We start from the raw sequence: 13629 nt of genomic DNA, 5'->3' as shown, positions 1-13629 counted from the left end.
CCATGGAACACGCAGGTAGGTGGAGAAGCAACATAGCTGAAGTCCAGCCCAGTCGTCTTGCCGGCTGCAGCTAAGCAGGCTCTTTCCAGCCATGGCCCAGGTGGGAGCCACGTGTGCCACCCCACACATCTCTTCCTGAGGCTGCAGAGGTCCCGACATCCCTCCTCTTTATTTTCCTGTTTATGCACAGCATGCGTAAACACATGCGTTGCCTGGTTTCAGCGACTCCTTTTCGGCCTTACTGCTGGACCCTCCGAGTAATACTGGAAACCTTGGATTTTCTAAATGAATCTAAAAATAAACTCTTTGAGGAAAAAAAATCTTGGACAGTTAGCACAGGCACTGTTATTTATTTCTTTTTCCTTCGTCTTGCTCCTCTTCATCCCTGAACACTCAAGAATCTGGGCAGTCAGAGGCACTGAGGGCCTAAGGAGACACCCCTGGGCAAGTGTCCAAGGGATGCTGGACAACCCGGGGGTGCAGGCTGAAATCCTGGGGAGCCTTCTCCAAGGGGTATCCTCTCAGAAAGTGGGGTGTCAGGAGGCTGAATTTAGGCAAAGCTGCAGCGGGGAGGCGGTGGCTGTCTGCGAGTTTGCACTCAGCTCCTGCAGGGCCTGGCGGGCCGCGCCCCCACCCCTGCGCGCCTCCCTCTCCCTGACTTTTTCTCTGCCCCGAACAATCAGGGACTTGTGCTTGGCGGCCGAAGGAGCCACGGAGCTGGCTGGCCGCGGAGGAGGCGACGTCATGGATTCCTGAGTGTGAAGTTTTCAGGAAAGCCCTTAGTTTTGGAGATGGACGGGATCCAGGGGTTTCCATGGCGCTGAGTAAACAGGAGGAAACAGTGAGGGAATCCCGTTATTTTACTGCATTGAAAGCCTATAAACACGGAGCGCGGGGAAGGAAGTCGCGTTGCCTCTGGAGTAAGCGACCGCGGAGCGCCGGGAGCCCGGGGAGCCTGAGCAGGAGCCCGGAGCACGGCAGCGGGAGCACGGAGAGCCGGAGCAGGAGCACAGGAGTGGGAGCACGGGGAGCCAGAGCCCCGGAGCGGAGCCTAGGCGCTGCAGCGTCTGCGGCGCTCCGCCAGATCACAGCACACGGTCCCCAGCCTGCTGAGCCCGGCGCCTACAGATGCAGCGCCCCGCATTGCGCAGGCCGGGCCCCCGCCAGCCCCTCCGCACCATGGGGTCTGCGGACCGAGGTAATCGCGCCGCCATTGGCATCCCTGCCTGCATTCCTGCCCGCATCCCTTCCCGCATCCTCGCATCGCATCCTCGCTCCGCTGCCTACCCCTACCCCTCCGGGAGGCACCCCACGCTGTCCTGGCTCGCAGGTAGAAGCACAGATGCGGCGAAACAGGGGCGCACGCGCACATCCTGGCCGTCGCCGGTGGTGATTCTAGGAAGCGTCTCCAGGCAGGTTTCCCTGTGTGTGTGTGTGTGTGTGTGTGTGTGTGTGTGTGTGTGGCGCGGGACACCAGGAGGGGGGTCTCGCTGCTAACCCGCTGGCTTATTCTCTTGCTGCTCTCGGCTTTGACAGCAGATGCCACCGTCCTTGTCATCATTATTATTTAGCTTTTTTCCCCCCACAGGCTTGACATTTTGCTATTTACTAATACAGAAAGACATCTCTTCCCAGTTACATCACCAGATGCTCTGGGCCATTCAAACAATTTAAGCCATTTTCTCCCCTTTTTGGGATGAGTCTGAGGGCTCTTCCAGCTCCCCCACCACAATTTAAAATACCATGAGCTTGTTCTGCCAAAGAGATCACAGACGCCCCACTGTCCCCGTTTCTGCTCCATCTTCTCCTTTGAGATGTAACCTTGAAGCCATCCAATTTGGTTCTTACGGGAGAGAGTTAATGAGTGAGAATATAATATGAAATCTAGCCCATCTGGTTGGGATTGTGAGGGGTTTGGGCTGGGGAGTCAGAAATCGGGTCTTTAAAGTGGAAGCTGTTGGGTGGTTTCTGTGGGGCCAGCCCGTGTGGAGGGAGGGACAGGGGCACCGCCGAATGCGAAGGGCTGAAGGGTTAAGCGGAATACATCCGCGTAGGAGGAGTTAGCCCCGTGTCATAAAATCTGAGTTGAATGTAGGTTTTGTGCTCGGCGTGGTGGACTGAAGTCCTGGGGGGGCGCGGTGGGGCGGAGGCAAATGACAGCTTTGGCAAGTAAGCCCGAGGTGGGGGTGGGGGTGGGTCTTGCTGAAAACTGGGTCCAAGCCCCATCCCGGTTCAGTAAAAGATGCGTTTAGCCACCTTCAACCTCAGTTTATTTTTTAGTAGAGCGGGACTTTTGAAAGCCGGATCCTGCCAGCGCTTGGGACCTTTTCCTGGTACCAGTCTACTCTGCCCTCTGTCAGTGTGCTTAAATGGCACTGGTGCAGTAACATAATGTCAAGAGAGAGAAAAAAGCGCTAATATTGTGTCACGAGTCAGAGTGATGTCAGGAAGGAAGGAAGGAAGGAAGGAAGGAAGGAAGGAAGGAAGGAAGGAAGGAAGGAAGAATATGGAAGGGCTGGAGAGATGGCTCAGTAGTTAAAAGTGTGTTCTTTTTTTCAGAGGACCTGAGTGATGGGCAGGCCATGCATATGTCAAGGCCTTGGAGTGGTTTTTACTGCAGAACAAACCAAAGCCAAGACATAAATGCTCTGACCTAGGGTGGAGGGGACAGGACCACAGCACAGACAGACAGATGCTCTGACCTGGGGGGGGGGGACAAATGACAGGATGACAGCACAGACAGACAAATGCCAGATTTTAGCTCCAAGAGGGAGGAAGAGAGGCCCACACGGAGAACTCAGAGGGGAAAACTGGCGTCTGCTTTGTGCCTTCTTGTGGCGATTGTAACCCTCTGCCCTGGGCTGGGAATGTTGCTTTTCTGTTAAGGTCTGGGAGGACACAGGTCCCTTGTCCCATTCCCCAGTCCGTGTTCAAGTGCACAAGAGTGGGACTTATGTGTATACCGCTGTGCTTGTATAGGCAGGATGCAGGACACCAGGCTAAACCTTGCAAGCATGACACAGCACTAAGGCTCACAGAAAACAGCTCCAGGCATCACAGACAGCTGCCTTGAGATAGGCCAATCGCTGTTCTCTGGGCCTAGGGGTCCCCAGAGAGAACAACGAGGGCACCGAGGGCAGCGTTAAACTCAACTGCCTGCTGGATGAGACCCTCAGCGTCCCGTCCCAGGGATCGTGCTGATGGGCAGTCCCAGGGCATAGGATAGAAGTATTTGCACGGCAAGGAAAACTGCAAGCTTGCTGTGCAGATGGTCTGAAGCCCTAGGGGAGCTTAAAGATGTGGAAGGGGAGTGTTCTGTGTTATCTGAAAGGTGATGGAAAGTATTTCAGGAATAAACAAACTTGAGATGAGTTTTGCTTCCCTCCCAGGCCCTGGCCCCCTGACTTCTGTGTGGGTTGGGGTATCTGCTTGGCCACGTCACAGCTGTGGGCTATCAGGAAATTAACTTCACCTCTCTGTGCCTTAATTTCCTCATCTGTAAAATGGAATCTCTAAGAAGGCTTTTTTTTTTCTTTTAAAAAGGAGTGGTTGTGAGAACCAACAAACCCCAGATACAGTTTTTCTCATCACGAATGCTCTGTGAATGCCTGCTGCAATTTCTATCATATTAAAGATAGAAACTAATATTGAATAGAAAGTGAACATCAGCGGACATTCTTCTAATACATGTCCTGTAGATCATCCCCTGCCCCGTCTTTCGAAACAGGGCCTCATGTAGCCCAGACTAGCTTCAAATTCATTTGGTGACCAAGAATAACCTTGAACTTTTGGTCTTCTGCTGCTGTCTCCAGAGTGCTGGGTTTACAGGTATGAGCTAACCATGCCTGGGATATGGGGTGCTAGGGACTGAACTCAGGCAACCTCTTCAGTGGCTGAACTACACCCAAAGTCCCCTAGACCTCTTAAGGTCTTTTTAAAACTTCCTGGAGCTTTGAAATGACACAGATTGGGTTAAGATGTGATGACTTCAGAAGCCTCAATGTCCTCATTTGCAAAAAATGACTAATGACAGTATAGTCTTCGTAGGGCTGTCGCGCGCGTCACACAAAACCATGCATATAAAAGACTTAGCTCTGTTTAACATGCGGTGAACGCATACCCAGCGTTGGTATCTGATGGGTGAGGACAGAAAGACCAGCTTTGCCAGAAGTCGCACACAGCAGGAGAAGTGTAGGGCCTGGCCCTGGATGAGCCACCACTGTCCCTGTTAGTTTGGTGTTGACTCAGGGCTGTCTGGGGCTGTCTGCCTCCAACTTACAATGTCTTTTCCTTTTCTCTGAGACTGTATTTGGCGTGTACTGTAACTCTCCTCCCTGGAGGAGGGTAGTGAGGCACAGAGAAGGCACAGGGAGGCACAGAGAACTGGCCAACGGTTACCCAGTAGGAAAGTGGCAGAGTCAGTTTGAAGCGCAGGCTCAGCTGTCTTGGTACTTGCAAACACCAGCCTAACTTCTGACTGCCACCAACATTCACATCACTTAGACCTTGGCTCTACTCTTTCTCCAGCCCAGTGATGTTCTCTGGCACGTCTTGGAAGAGAAGAGATGCAGGAGACATTGGAAAAGGCGGACAAAGAAGGTGCCTCCCCTAGCCTTGCCTCTGAGGACAATAAAAGACATTTTCACTGCTATTAGAGGAAGGTGGCCAGCAAGGAGGCTCAGAACAGGGGGCTGCCAAGACCCCTTCCTGATTAGTTCCCACTGGCTCTCCAGACAGCCCAACCTATCCTCTCACAACTCAATGCTGTAGAAGGAAGCTCTCCAGAGTAGACTTGAATTTTCTAAAACTATTTTCTTATCATGGCTGTAAGCCCCTTGAAAGGCAGGGCCAGGCCTCTTATCCTGTGAGTCTCTGGGGGATCCCAGGAGGATTTATGATAACCCAGAAAATCAACAGCCTGAGTGCTGGTCACAGGGTCCATCCACATCTGCTACTTAAGAGCTGTGTGACCTTGTGTGAGGAACCTCACTTTCCCGTGCCTCAGTTTCCCCACAGATAAGAGAGTAATAGTAAGTTTTGAGCTGAGCGGTATTTGGAACTGCTGCGGTGGACTGGAGAGATGGCTCAGTGTGTAAAGAGCTTACTGTAGAAGCATGAGGTTCTGAGCTCAGATTCCTAGCACTTACATAAAAAAAGCTGGGGGTAGAGGTAGAGGTGTAAGCCTAGGGTAGATGAGGGTGGAGCCAGATGGGGCCAATCTAGCAGAAACTGTAACCTCCAGGTTCACTGAGAGACCCTGTCTCAAAAAGATAGGGTGGAGAGTGACTGAAGACAAGACACCTGATGGCCCTCACACACACACACACACACACACACACACACACACACACACACACAGGCTAGTATACCAACACACTAGTGTGCGCATGTACGCATGTACACACAGTCACACACACACACACACACACACACACACACACACACACACACACAGACACATACACACACACACACACACACACACACAGATCCTAGAGCAGCCAGACTGCCCGTTTCCTGTTAAGCATGCTGGACATGGAGCCAGTGGGCAGGAGTTTGCCTTTGTGCTCTGGGACAAGTGCATGCCTGCCTGCACATGTATGTACAAATTTACATGCACTTGTACATGTGAATGCACATGTATGTGTGCGCACACATGCGTTAGACTGGTTCCTTGTGGCTACTGTAACTGGCCATCACACAGTGCTGTTTAGACAGGAAGAAACCCCTCTATACTGTGCTAAGGATCAGAAGTCTGGAGTTGGTGCTGGCAGGCCATGCTCTCTGAAGGCTCAGGCTGGACCTTGGCTGCCTCTTCTGGCTTCTTCTGGCCCAGGCAGTCCCGGCTTCTGTGGCTGGTGGCTGCATCCCTGCCCTCTGCCTCTGTCTTCCTGTGGCCTTTGTGAATTGGTGCTCGCCCTTCCAGCCCAGGGACTAGCCTCTTCTCAATGGGTACTCACTCCAAGGCAGCTGGAGTAAAGACTTGCACATTTGTTTTTGGTGAGAGAGCAGAACAAGTTATCACCAGTAGTGGGTTTTTCATTCAGCCAGGATACCTCCTCTTTCCCAGGGAAGTGGGTTTTTGTTCAGTCCTGAATGGTGCATGCTCTGCCTGCAAGTGTGCAGAGAACCTGCCCAGCAGGAGAAATGGTGCTCACACAGGCTCCCGAGGATGCTCACACAGGCTCCCGAGGAGGCTGTGTGCCAGGGTTGTCTGTGGCCAGGCTGAAGCCCAGCAAAAGGGCAGAGAGGAAGACAATGGAAACTGAGATCACAGATGTGTGCCAGGACAGGTCCTGAAGGACCTAGTTAGGGGTCTGAAGTTCACTATCAGACTCACATGGAAAAATTGTGTGGACTCCTTAATCTCAAAGGACAACATGGACTGAAAGGAGTGGCCTGGAGCCAGGTCAGTGGTTGCTGGGGAAGCCGTTGAGGAGCTCAGGCAGGGGACAGAAGCCAATGTGGATGGAGGAGACGGTCAGGAGGAATGCTTCCCTGCCTATGACCTGGTTGCTCCATGGCTCTCCAACTATGGTCTCTGGGACACTGTGGGGTTCCATACGAATGCTTTCTATTTTGGCAACTAAAGTACCAAACATCACCACCTGCGTGGGCCCCAGTTTTCTCATGTGGGAAATGGTAAGATGGTTATCACTACACCCAAGGTGTTCTTGGGTCTAATCGAGACCCTGTCTGAAGCCCTCAGACTAGGCCCACTGGGGACTGTGCTTGCTGCTAGTTTTGCTGGTGTGTGTGTGTGTGTGTGTGTGTGTGTGCTCACGCCCCTGCTTGCCATTCCTGGTTTATTTTATTGTTTAAATTTAAGCTATTACTTTCTGCCCACCAAAGGATGTTCCAGGGTCCTTCCTAAAGAATTACACATATTTTTGTACCAAACTCCAGGAGTCTTGACCAATGTCAACCCTTAGCCTGAGTGTGACATGTTGCTATCAGTTCTGGATGGGGCAGGGAGAAGAGCAGCTGGGTTGCAGAAGGCTGGGATGTTTTATTTCCGGGTCACACAGAGACTGCAGAGAATCTGAAAAAGGCCCACGGCCATGAGAGGCCTTCACATGGAAGTAGGCACCGGGAGAGGTGAATCTGCTGAGGAGGGGCCAGTGCTTGGGGACCCAGCTTGTAGAGGGCTCGCCTAGCTTTTGAGAGAAAGCCATTCTCAGAATTGATCTCCTTGTCACTAGGGACACAATAACACACCTCTAATTCCAGTACTTTGGAGGTGGAAGCAGGAGGACCAGGAGTTCAAGGCTACCCTTGACTACGTAGCAAGTTCAAGGCCAGATTGGCCTTTAAAACTCTGTTTCAAAAAAAAAAAAAAAAAAACAATGAAAATTCAAGCCAGGGAGCAGAGAGGATGCTTGTTTCTGTGTGCCTTGTTTTGGGTGGGGGACAGTGGCACCCCAAGGTGGAGGGCTCTGACTCAGCACCTGTCTCTGTCACCCCCTAACTTCAGATTGTTGGTTGTGGTGGCATACACCTGTCATCCCTGCATGGGGGAACTGAGGCAAGAGGATTGTGAGTTCCAGGTTAGTCTGAGCCACAAAACAAGACCCTGTCTCACAAATCCAGTGGCTGGGATGTAGCTCAGTGGTACAAGGCATGCCTGGTGTGTGTGAGGCCCTGGCTGAAGCCCTAACACTGAGCAAAGGAAAACCACTTGTCTCTGGTGACTAGGAGATAGTTCCTGAGATTGGGTTTGCCTGAGTGTGAGTCACTCCTGGGGCTAGACACAGAGGGCAGCAAGAAACTCAGTCACCAAGATAAGCCACAGTTAATGTGATATTTTAAAAACAAAAATAAATGCCAAAATCTTGCAATAGTCTAAACAACCTCAAATAAAGGTATTCTCATTTTCCATGGTCCAGCCCGTCTCTAAACGGGCCTGTCACTCTTCTCTAACTCACGGGATTTTCTCATGGAGCCTTTTTGTTTTGCCTATATCTTGGTTTCAATAAGCAAGGCATAAAATATAGTTTAAGGGTTCTGAGACAGCTCTCCAGGTTAAGAGTGCTGGCTGCCAAGCCTGAGGACCTGAGTTCGATTCCCAGAGCCTACATGATAGATGGAAAGAGCTGACCCTGCAAAGCTGTTCTCTGATCTGCACATGTGCACCATGGTGTGTGTGTGCACATACTAAATAATAGTAAAAGAATATAGTTGAACTACTAGGGGCTTGTTATCTCTCTCATTTCGATTTTTTTGAGGGTGGTGGTCTAGCAATGTAGCTTTAGATATATCTGTAGACCTTGCTGGAATCAAACTTGTAGCAATCCTCCTGCCTGGTTTCTGGAGTGCTGGGATTACGGGCGTGCCTCATTCTGCCTGACGATTTTGATCCCTTTCCTCTAACCTTCAGCCAGATCCTGGTAGCAAAATGTCAATGCGTCATGCTATTAGCAGCTAGAACAGTTCGAATCCCTGAGTGTGCTGAAGTTGAGGAGTGATTGCTTCAGGGATCCGGAAGAGAGGGTTCCTACTTTCCCAATTGGATTTACGGTGCTCAGCTTCTGCCCTGTACAGTCAATGGTCACGGAGGCCATTGGCAGGATGTGAGGTTTGTGGCCAGAATATATGGCTTTTTTCTTAACTGCTGCAGTCAGGACCTGGACAGTGCACAGACAGACCTTGGTCTTTCTCCAAGGTTAGTGGGAATTTAACAGCTGAGCCACGTTCAAGGTCCTCCCAAGTGTGGGATGCTGGTGTCTGTGCCTGTCACACTCCAGGAGGGTGCTGCTGACTGTTCCTCCGGTTGGCAGCAAAGGAAACTGCGGCACAGAAAAGACCAACATTCTATACTCTGTGAAGAGATCAAATGAGACCCAGGAACTTTGAGTTGGTTGGTCTTATTTAGCCTTTAGCACCAGCCCTGGTGAGGCATTTGTGTCTGTACCTGTGGGAACTACTGGCCTTCTGGAAGTGTGTGTGTGTGTGTGTGTGTGTGTGTGTGTGTGTGCGTGCGTGTGCATGCACAAGCCCCAGCTCCTTATCTGTATAGTACTTTATTAATATGCAGTTATTGTTATTTTTATCTGTTACCTTTTTCAGGGACTCTCTGATAAACTCAGCAGGTTGTTTCCCTGTACACAGAACAGGTTCTCCCCTCTTTTAAAAACACCATGTGCATGCAGTGTGTCTCTGGAGCCAGCAAGTCAGATGAAATGTTTGTAGAAACCTATGCCTGGGGCTGGGTGCAGACTTGCAAAGTGACATGGATTGTCACAGCCTCTAGTCTACCAGTCCCGTGCCATCGCACCAGTCAACCATGGAGTGGCTTTTCTCGTATTTTGTCCTCATCTGTCCCCCAGGGGGAAGCACTGGGTCCATTATCTCATTGTCATTCTTCTGTGTCCTGGGGACACTGGGCCTGAGGACATAGGCAAAGACCCAGGAAGCCAGTGGAGCTTGACTCTAATGGCTCCGGAGGTAGCTCAGTCCACAGAGGGCTTGCCCTACTGGCATTGGTCTGAGAAGATGCCTGCTTTTCCAGGGGACGACCAAGTTAGTGTTCTGCATGGCAAGTGAGGTCTGGCTGTTCCCAAGGCTGGCATGTGGGAAGCACTCTGTCAGCGGAGAAGCCATCTTCCCTTCATTAGCTTAGCTTGCTCTTGGGCACAGTAAGAGGAGATTGGAGGGCAGTCCTGGTAGTTTATAGAGGTTTAGCTGAGGTTTAGCTTCAGAGAGGAGGATAGTTAAAGGGAAACTTATAGATACAAAGAGTTGTGACATCTATTCATCCCTGTTTCCCTCCACCCATCCAGCTGTCCCATTTACCCATCCATATACCAATCCACCTACCCACTCATCTAACTTCTATCTATCTATCTATCTATCTATCTATCTATCTATCTATCTATCCATCCATCTAAACAACCACCCATCTATTCATCCACCCATCCATCTGTCCATCTGTTCATCCAAACATGTCTCTATTCAAGCATCTATCCAAGCTCCCTTTATGTGTCTATCCACTGTATGTCAGGTTATAAATAAGGTGGTCATGGACCACCTTCGTGGCTCTCATAGGTCTTTGGAGATACAATTCCTTGATTGGCCATGTGCAGGTCTTTCATTCTCTTCCTTGACAGGCATGATGGGACAACTGTGTTATATGTCTACCAAGATTATCTTAAGAGCAGCTCCCAGGGGCTGGAGTATATATAGTTCAGTGGAAGAATAATTGCCTCACACTTGTGAGGCTCTGGGTTCAGTTGAACAGCCTCGGGGAACAGTTAACAGAATAAAGGCAGACAGATTCTGGGCAGGCACAAGCAATAGACACCAGCTTGACCAGAAGCGTTTAGTCATCAGGGGATAGAGCAGCCATTCTCAACCTGTGGGTCATGACCCCTTTGGGTGACCCTTTTCTCCGGGGTCACCTAAAGACCATTGGAAAACACAGGTGTTTACATTATGATTCACAACAGTCGCAACATTTCAGCATGAAGTAGCAACAAAATAGCTTCATGGTGGGGAGGCCACCATAGCATGAGGAACTGTATTAGGGGGTTGGTTGCAGCCTTAGGGAGGTTGAGGACTGTGAGAGCAGAAGGTTAGCAAGGGATGGGTGGAGGTGGCCGAGGATTCAAGAGCTCGCTCATTTCTACGGTAGTGCTTCTCTTGTGTTTCCTTGGCCAAATTTCAGAGTCCAACCTTGGGTCCCTGTCATTAGGACCTGGTGAGAAGATGCATTTCCTTCTAGAGATCAAGGTCTTGGCTGGAGTCCCCACCCCTAAGACATTTGGATGCTCCCACTACAATGCTCCTGTATGCCCTGATAGCCAGAAGGTACTCTGTAAGCCTAGAACCTGGAGCTTGTGCAGAGCCAGGCCTAGGCCCTGCAGTGGTGTGGACTCTGAACCAGTTGCTGTCACCTCTGGCTTCTCATCTGGAAACATAAAAAGAGTTTGTTTAAGTGTGTATACAGAAAGCCCCATGCCCCGATTTAACTGGTGCCTGGTGAGGCTTAGGAAACTGGATGTTTTAACCAGTCTCCACTGGATTGTAGTGTGCTGGGGAGTTTAGGAAAAGCCCGCTCACAGCTCTTTGCATCTGTGTCCTGTGAGCAGGGTAGCAGGATAGCCTTGCAGTAGCCCGAATCTCAGTATCTGCAGCAGTTACTCAGCAAATATTTCCAAAAAGAAAGATGAGAGTGGTTTGGTTTTGGTGGCAAGACTCGTTCTCTCCCTCTGTAGCCCAGGCTGACCTCAAATGAGGCAATCCTATTGTCTCTGCCTCTCTGGTGCTGGGACTATCAGCTTGCCTAACCAACCACACCCAGCTCAGTGATGGATGGCTTGAGATACACCTTCTCGGTGGAGAAGTGGCTCCCACTGAAGAATGCTTGCCAGGCAGGAGTGCAGTCATTGTCACCAAGCTTGGGTGACCAGGACCCGAGGGCTCCACCCACCCAGACTTCTGATCTTTGGTCTTATCACCTCCTCTCTTGAGGTTGCAGTTGCAGCGGAGCCTGGCTTTTAAAAGCTGTTTTGGTGACTGTAATCATGCTGGGGTGGGGGTGGGGTTATCGAGGAGCACTGCCCATCTCCGCTTTGCTACCTTGTTTCTTGCTCTGAGAAGTTGTTAACTGGGATCTCTTTGGAGGGTGGCCCTGGGTTCTTCAGCAGTCACCCCAAACCTCTGCCTTAGGGGCTTGATCAAAATTCCATAATATTGGGTTTGAATCCAGACTAGGAACTGAGAGACCCGAGGAGGAGCCTGGTAATCTACATCTTCCGTCAGCCGGATGTACAGGTTACCTGTCAGCTCTGCCTCCCACACACCAGACCACTTCCTGTTCTCACTACCAGGACAGGGTCCCCAGATCATCATGAATCAAACTTCGCGTGTCACTTCCCTCTGGCGCCAAAGCCTTCGCAGCTTCTGCTGATTTCTCTCCTGGTTATCAAAAGGGGTGATGATCTTTATCCCTAATTTGTCCCAACCGGGCCACAGTGGCTGCTATATGCTGGGTGGCACGTGGTAGGTGGCCCAGGCCTGGTCAATTGAGTTTGGAGCTTGCAAATCAGAGACAGACACTTTAGCATGAGCCATAGCTGTGGGCATCCCCAAGAAGACAGGGCGCCCCTCTCCTAGGAATCGGGAAAGGCTCAGCGAGTGGTCCCTAAGGTAGAGCTCACAGGCAACAGCTTCTGACCGGACCCTGGGTCAGACAGCAGCAGGTGAAGCAGAAGTTGTCTGGGCCTGTCGCTCAGGCCAGACCGGGCTGTGCCCCTCCCCGTCCGGGCGGCGCCCCGCCTCACCAGCCACTGCCGTCCCCGCCCCCTCCAGGCTGCAACAGGTGCCTTGAGCAGGAAGCTCGCGCCGCCACCCGCTCCCCGGACGCGTCCAGGACCCACTGCGCCGTGAGCCATCCTCGGCCTCACCGTGCGCCACAGACACGGTGACCCCTGCTCTGCGCACCGCGACCCTACACGAACCCGCAGCCCGAACGCCCCGAGCCATGGACGCCCCGGAGCCGCAGCCCGACCCCGATGGCGGGGACGGTCCAGGCCACGAGCCCGGGGGCAGTCCCCAAGACGAGCTGGACTTTTCCATCCTCTTCGATTATGACTATCTGAACCCTATCGAAGGTCGGTGGAGGCTCCCCAAGCCTAGTCCTAGAGCCCTGGCGGGGACAGGGCCTAGGGACCCGATGCAGGGCTTCCTCCTGGAGCCTGCAGCAGGAGTTGCTCCTGCCCTAGTGACAGGGAGGGGAGCCAGAGTGGCCACACCATAGGGGAGGGGGGAGATTTCCAGGAGGTTGAGGGTCACTGTCAGTATAACAAAGGATGATTAGCTCTTCAGTTCAGCCCAGAGGCTGTAGCGAGATGTTTTTGCTTTCTGAGAGCGGCTTCGGTAGAGGGGCGTGTGCTCAAGGATGTCAGAGAGGCTGCAGCTGAGCCTGACAGTCTTACCCCTGAGGCTGTGAGACAGTGAGCCTGTGGCATCCTGGGAGCCGGTTGTTGGGGACTTTGTGTTGAAACTAAGGAAGAGGCTCTGTCTCATGCTTGAGGGTGGTTTGCCTCTGGTGCCAGGAGGCTGGCCCATTTCCTCTCCGAATTTACCAGTCGCTGCAGGTGGACCAGGTTACTAAGTGAGCTTTCACCAGCCCCTCACCCATGCTCTCATGGATGGGGCACCTGGGAGAGGAGGACCCGCTCTTTCTACTGAAGTTTAGTCTGGCCCCCTGTTGCTGGGGGCTGGGCAACGCCTCTGTCACTCCAGCATTTAACAGCATCTGTCAGAGGCGGTAGCAGGCTTTATGCCCAGCTTCCCATTGCATTTTCTGGTTAGAAAACTTGTTGCCTGGGAGCAAACAAGAAAACCTAACCAGGTTTCCTGATTTTGACAGCCCAGCCCTTGCCTGCGGCAGGCTCAGGGGCAAGCCTGCTGGCAGCTTCCAGATGCCTCAGTGGCTGCGGGCTTGCGGGCATCTGGTGCCTGGTGCGTAGGAAGGGTTTTGATGCCAGGCTGGGGAGTTGGGGAGTCCTGGTGGCATTAACCCTTTCTCCCAGCAGGGTCCTCACGGACAACCTTTGGGGAGGGACTTGCTTTGGTGACAAATTTTATGTTTCAGCTAGAGATGATAATAAGAGTCAAAGAGCCAGT

At 51.9% G+C, this 13629-nt stretch overlaps 1 protein-coding gene across 6 annotated transcripts in view; it reads left to right on the top strand.

Annotated features, from left to right (window-relative positions):
- The first annotated feature begins 1010 nt into the window (after positions 1–1010).
- Nfatc2 (nuclear factor of activated T cells 2) overlaps positions 1011–13629 on the top strand; it is a 126701-nt gene continuing 114082 nt past the window's right edge. For 3 of the 6 annotated variants that reach the window (XM_021180900.2, XM_021180887.2, XM_021180906.2), the window contains exon 1: positions 1011–1198. Coding sequence is in view for 3 of the 6 variants with exons in the window: in XM_021180854.2 (XP_021036513.1) it covers positions 12482–12611 (130 nt within the window). In the remaining 3 variants the exon portion in view is untranslated. Of the gene's footprint in view, positions 1199–12307; positions 12612–13629 lie in introns of those variants that run through there. The other 3 variants (XM_021180854.2, XM_021180861.2, XM_021180892.1) reach the window with 1 other exon arrangement.

The sequence above is a fragment of the Mus caroli genome, chromosome 2 (genome assembly GCF_900094665.2).
Source record: "Mus caroli chromosome 2, CAROLI_EIJ_v1.1, whole genome shotgun sequence".
Classification (NCBI taxonomy): domain Eukaryota; kingdom Metazoa; phylum Chordata; class Mammalia; order Rodentia; family Muridae; genus Mus; species Mus caroli.
Note: the sequence above shows the minus strand (reverse complement) of the source record. Positions and strands in the feature narration are given on the sequence as shown.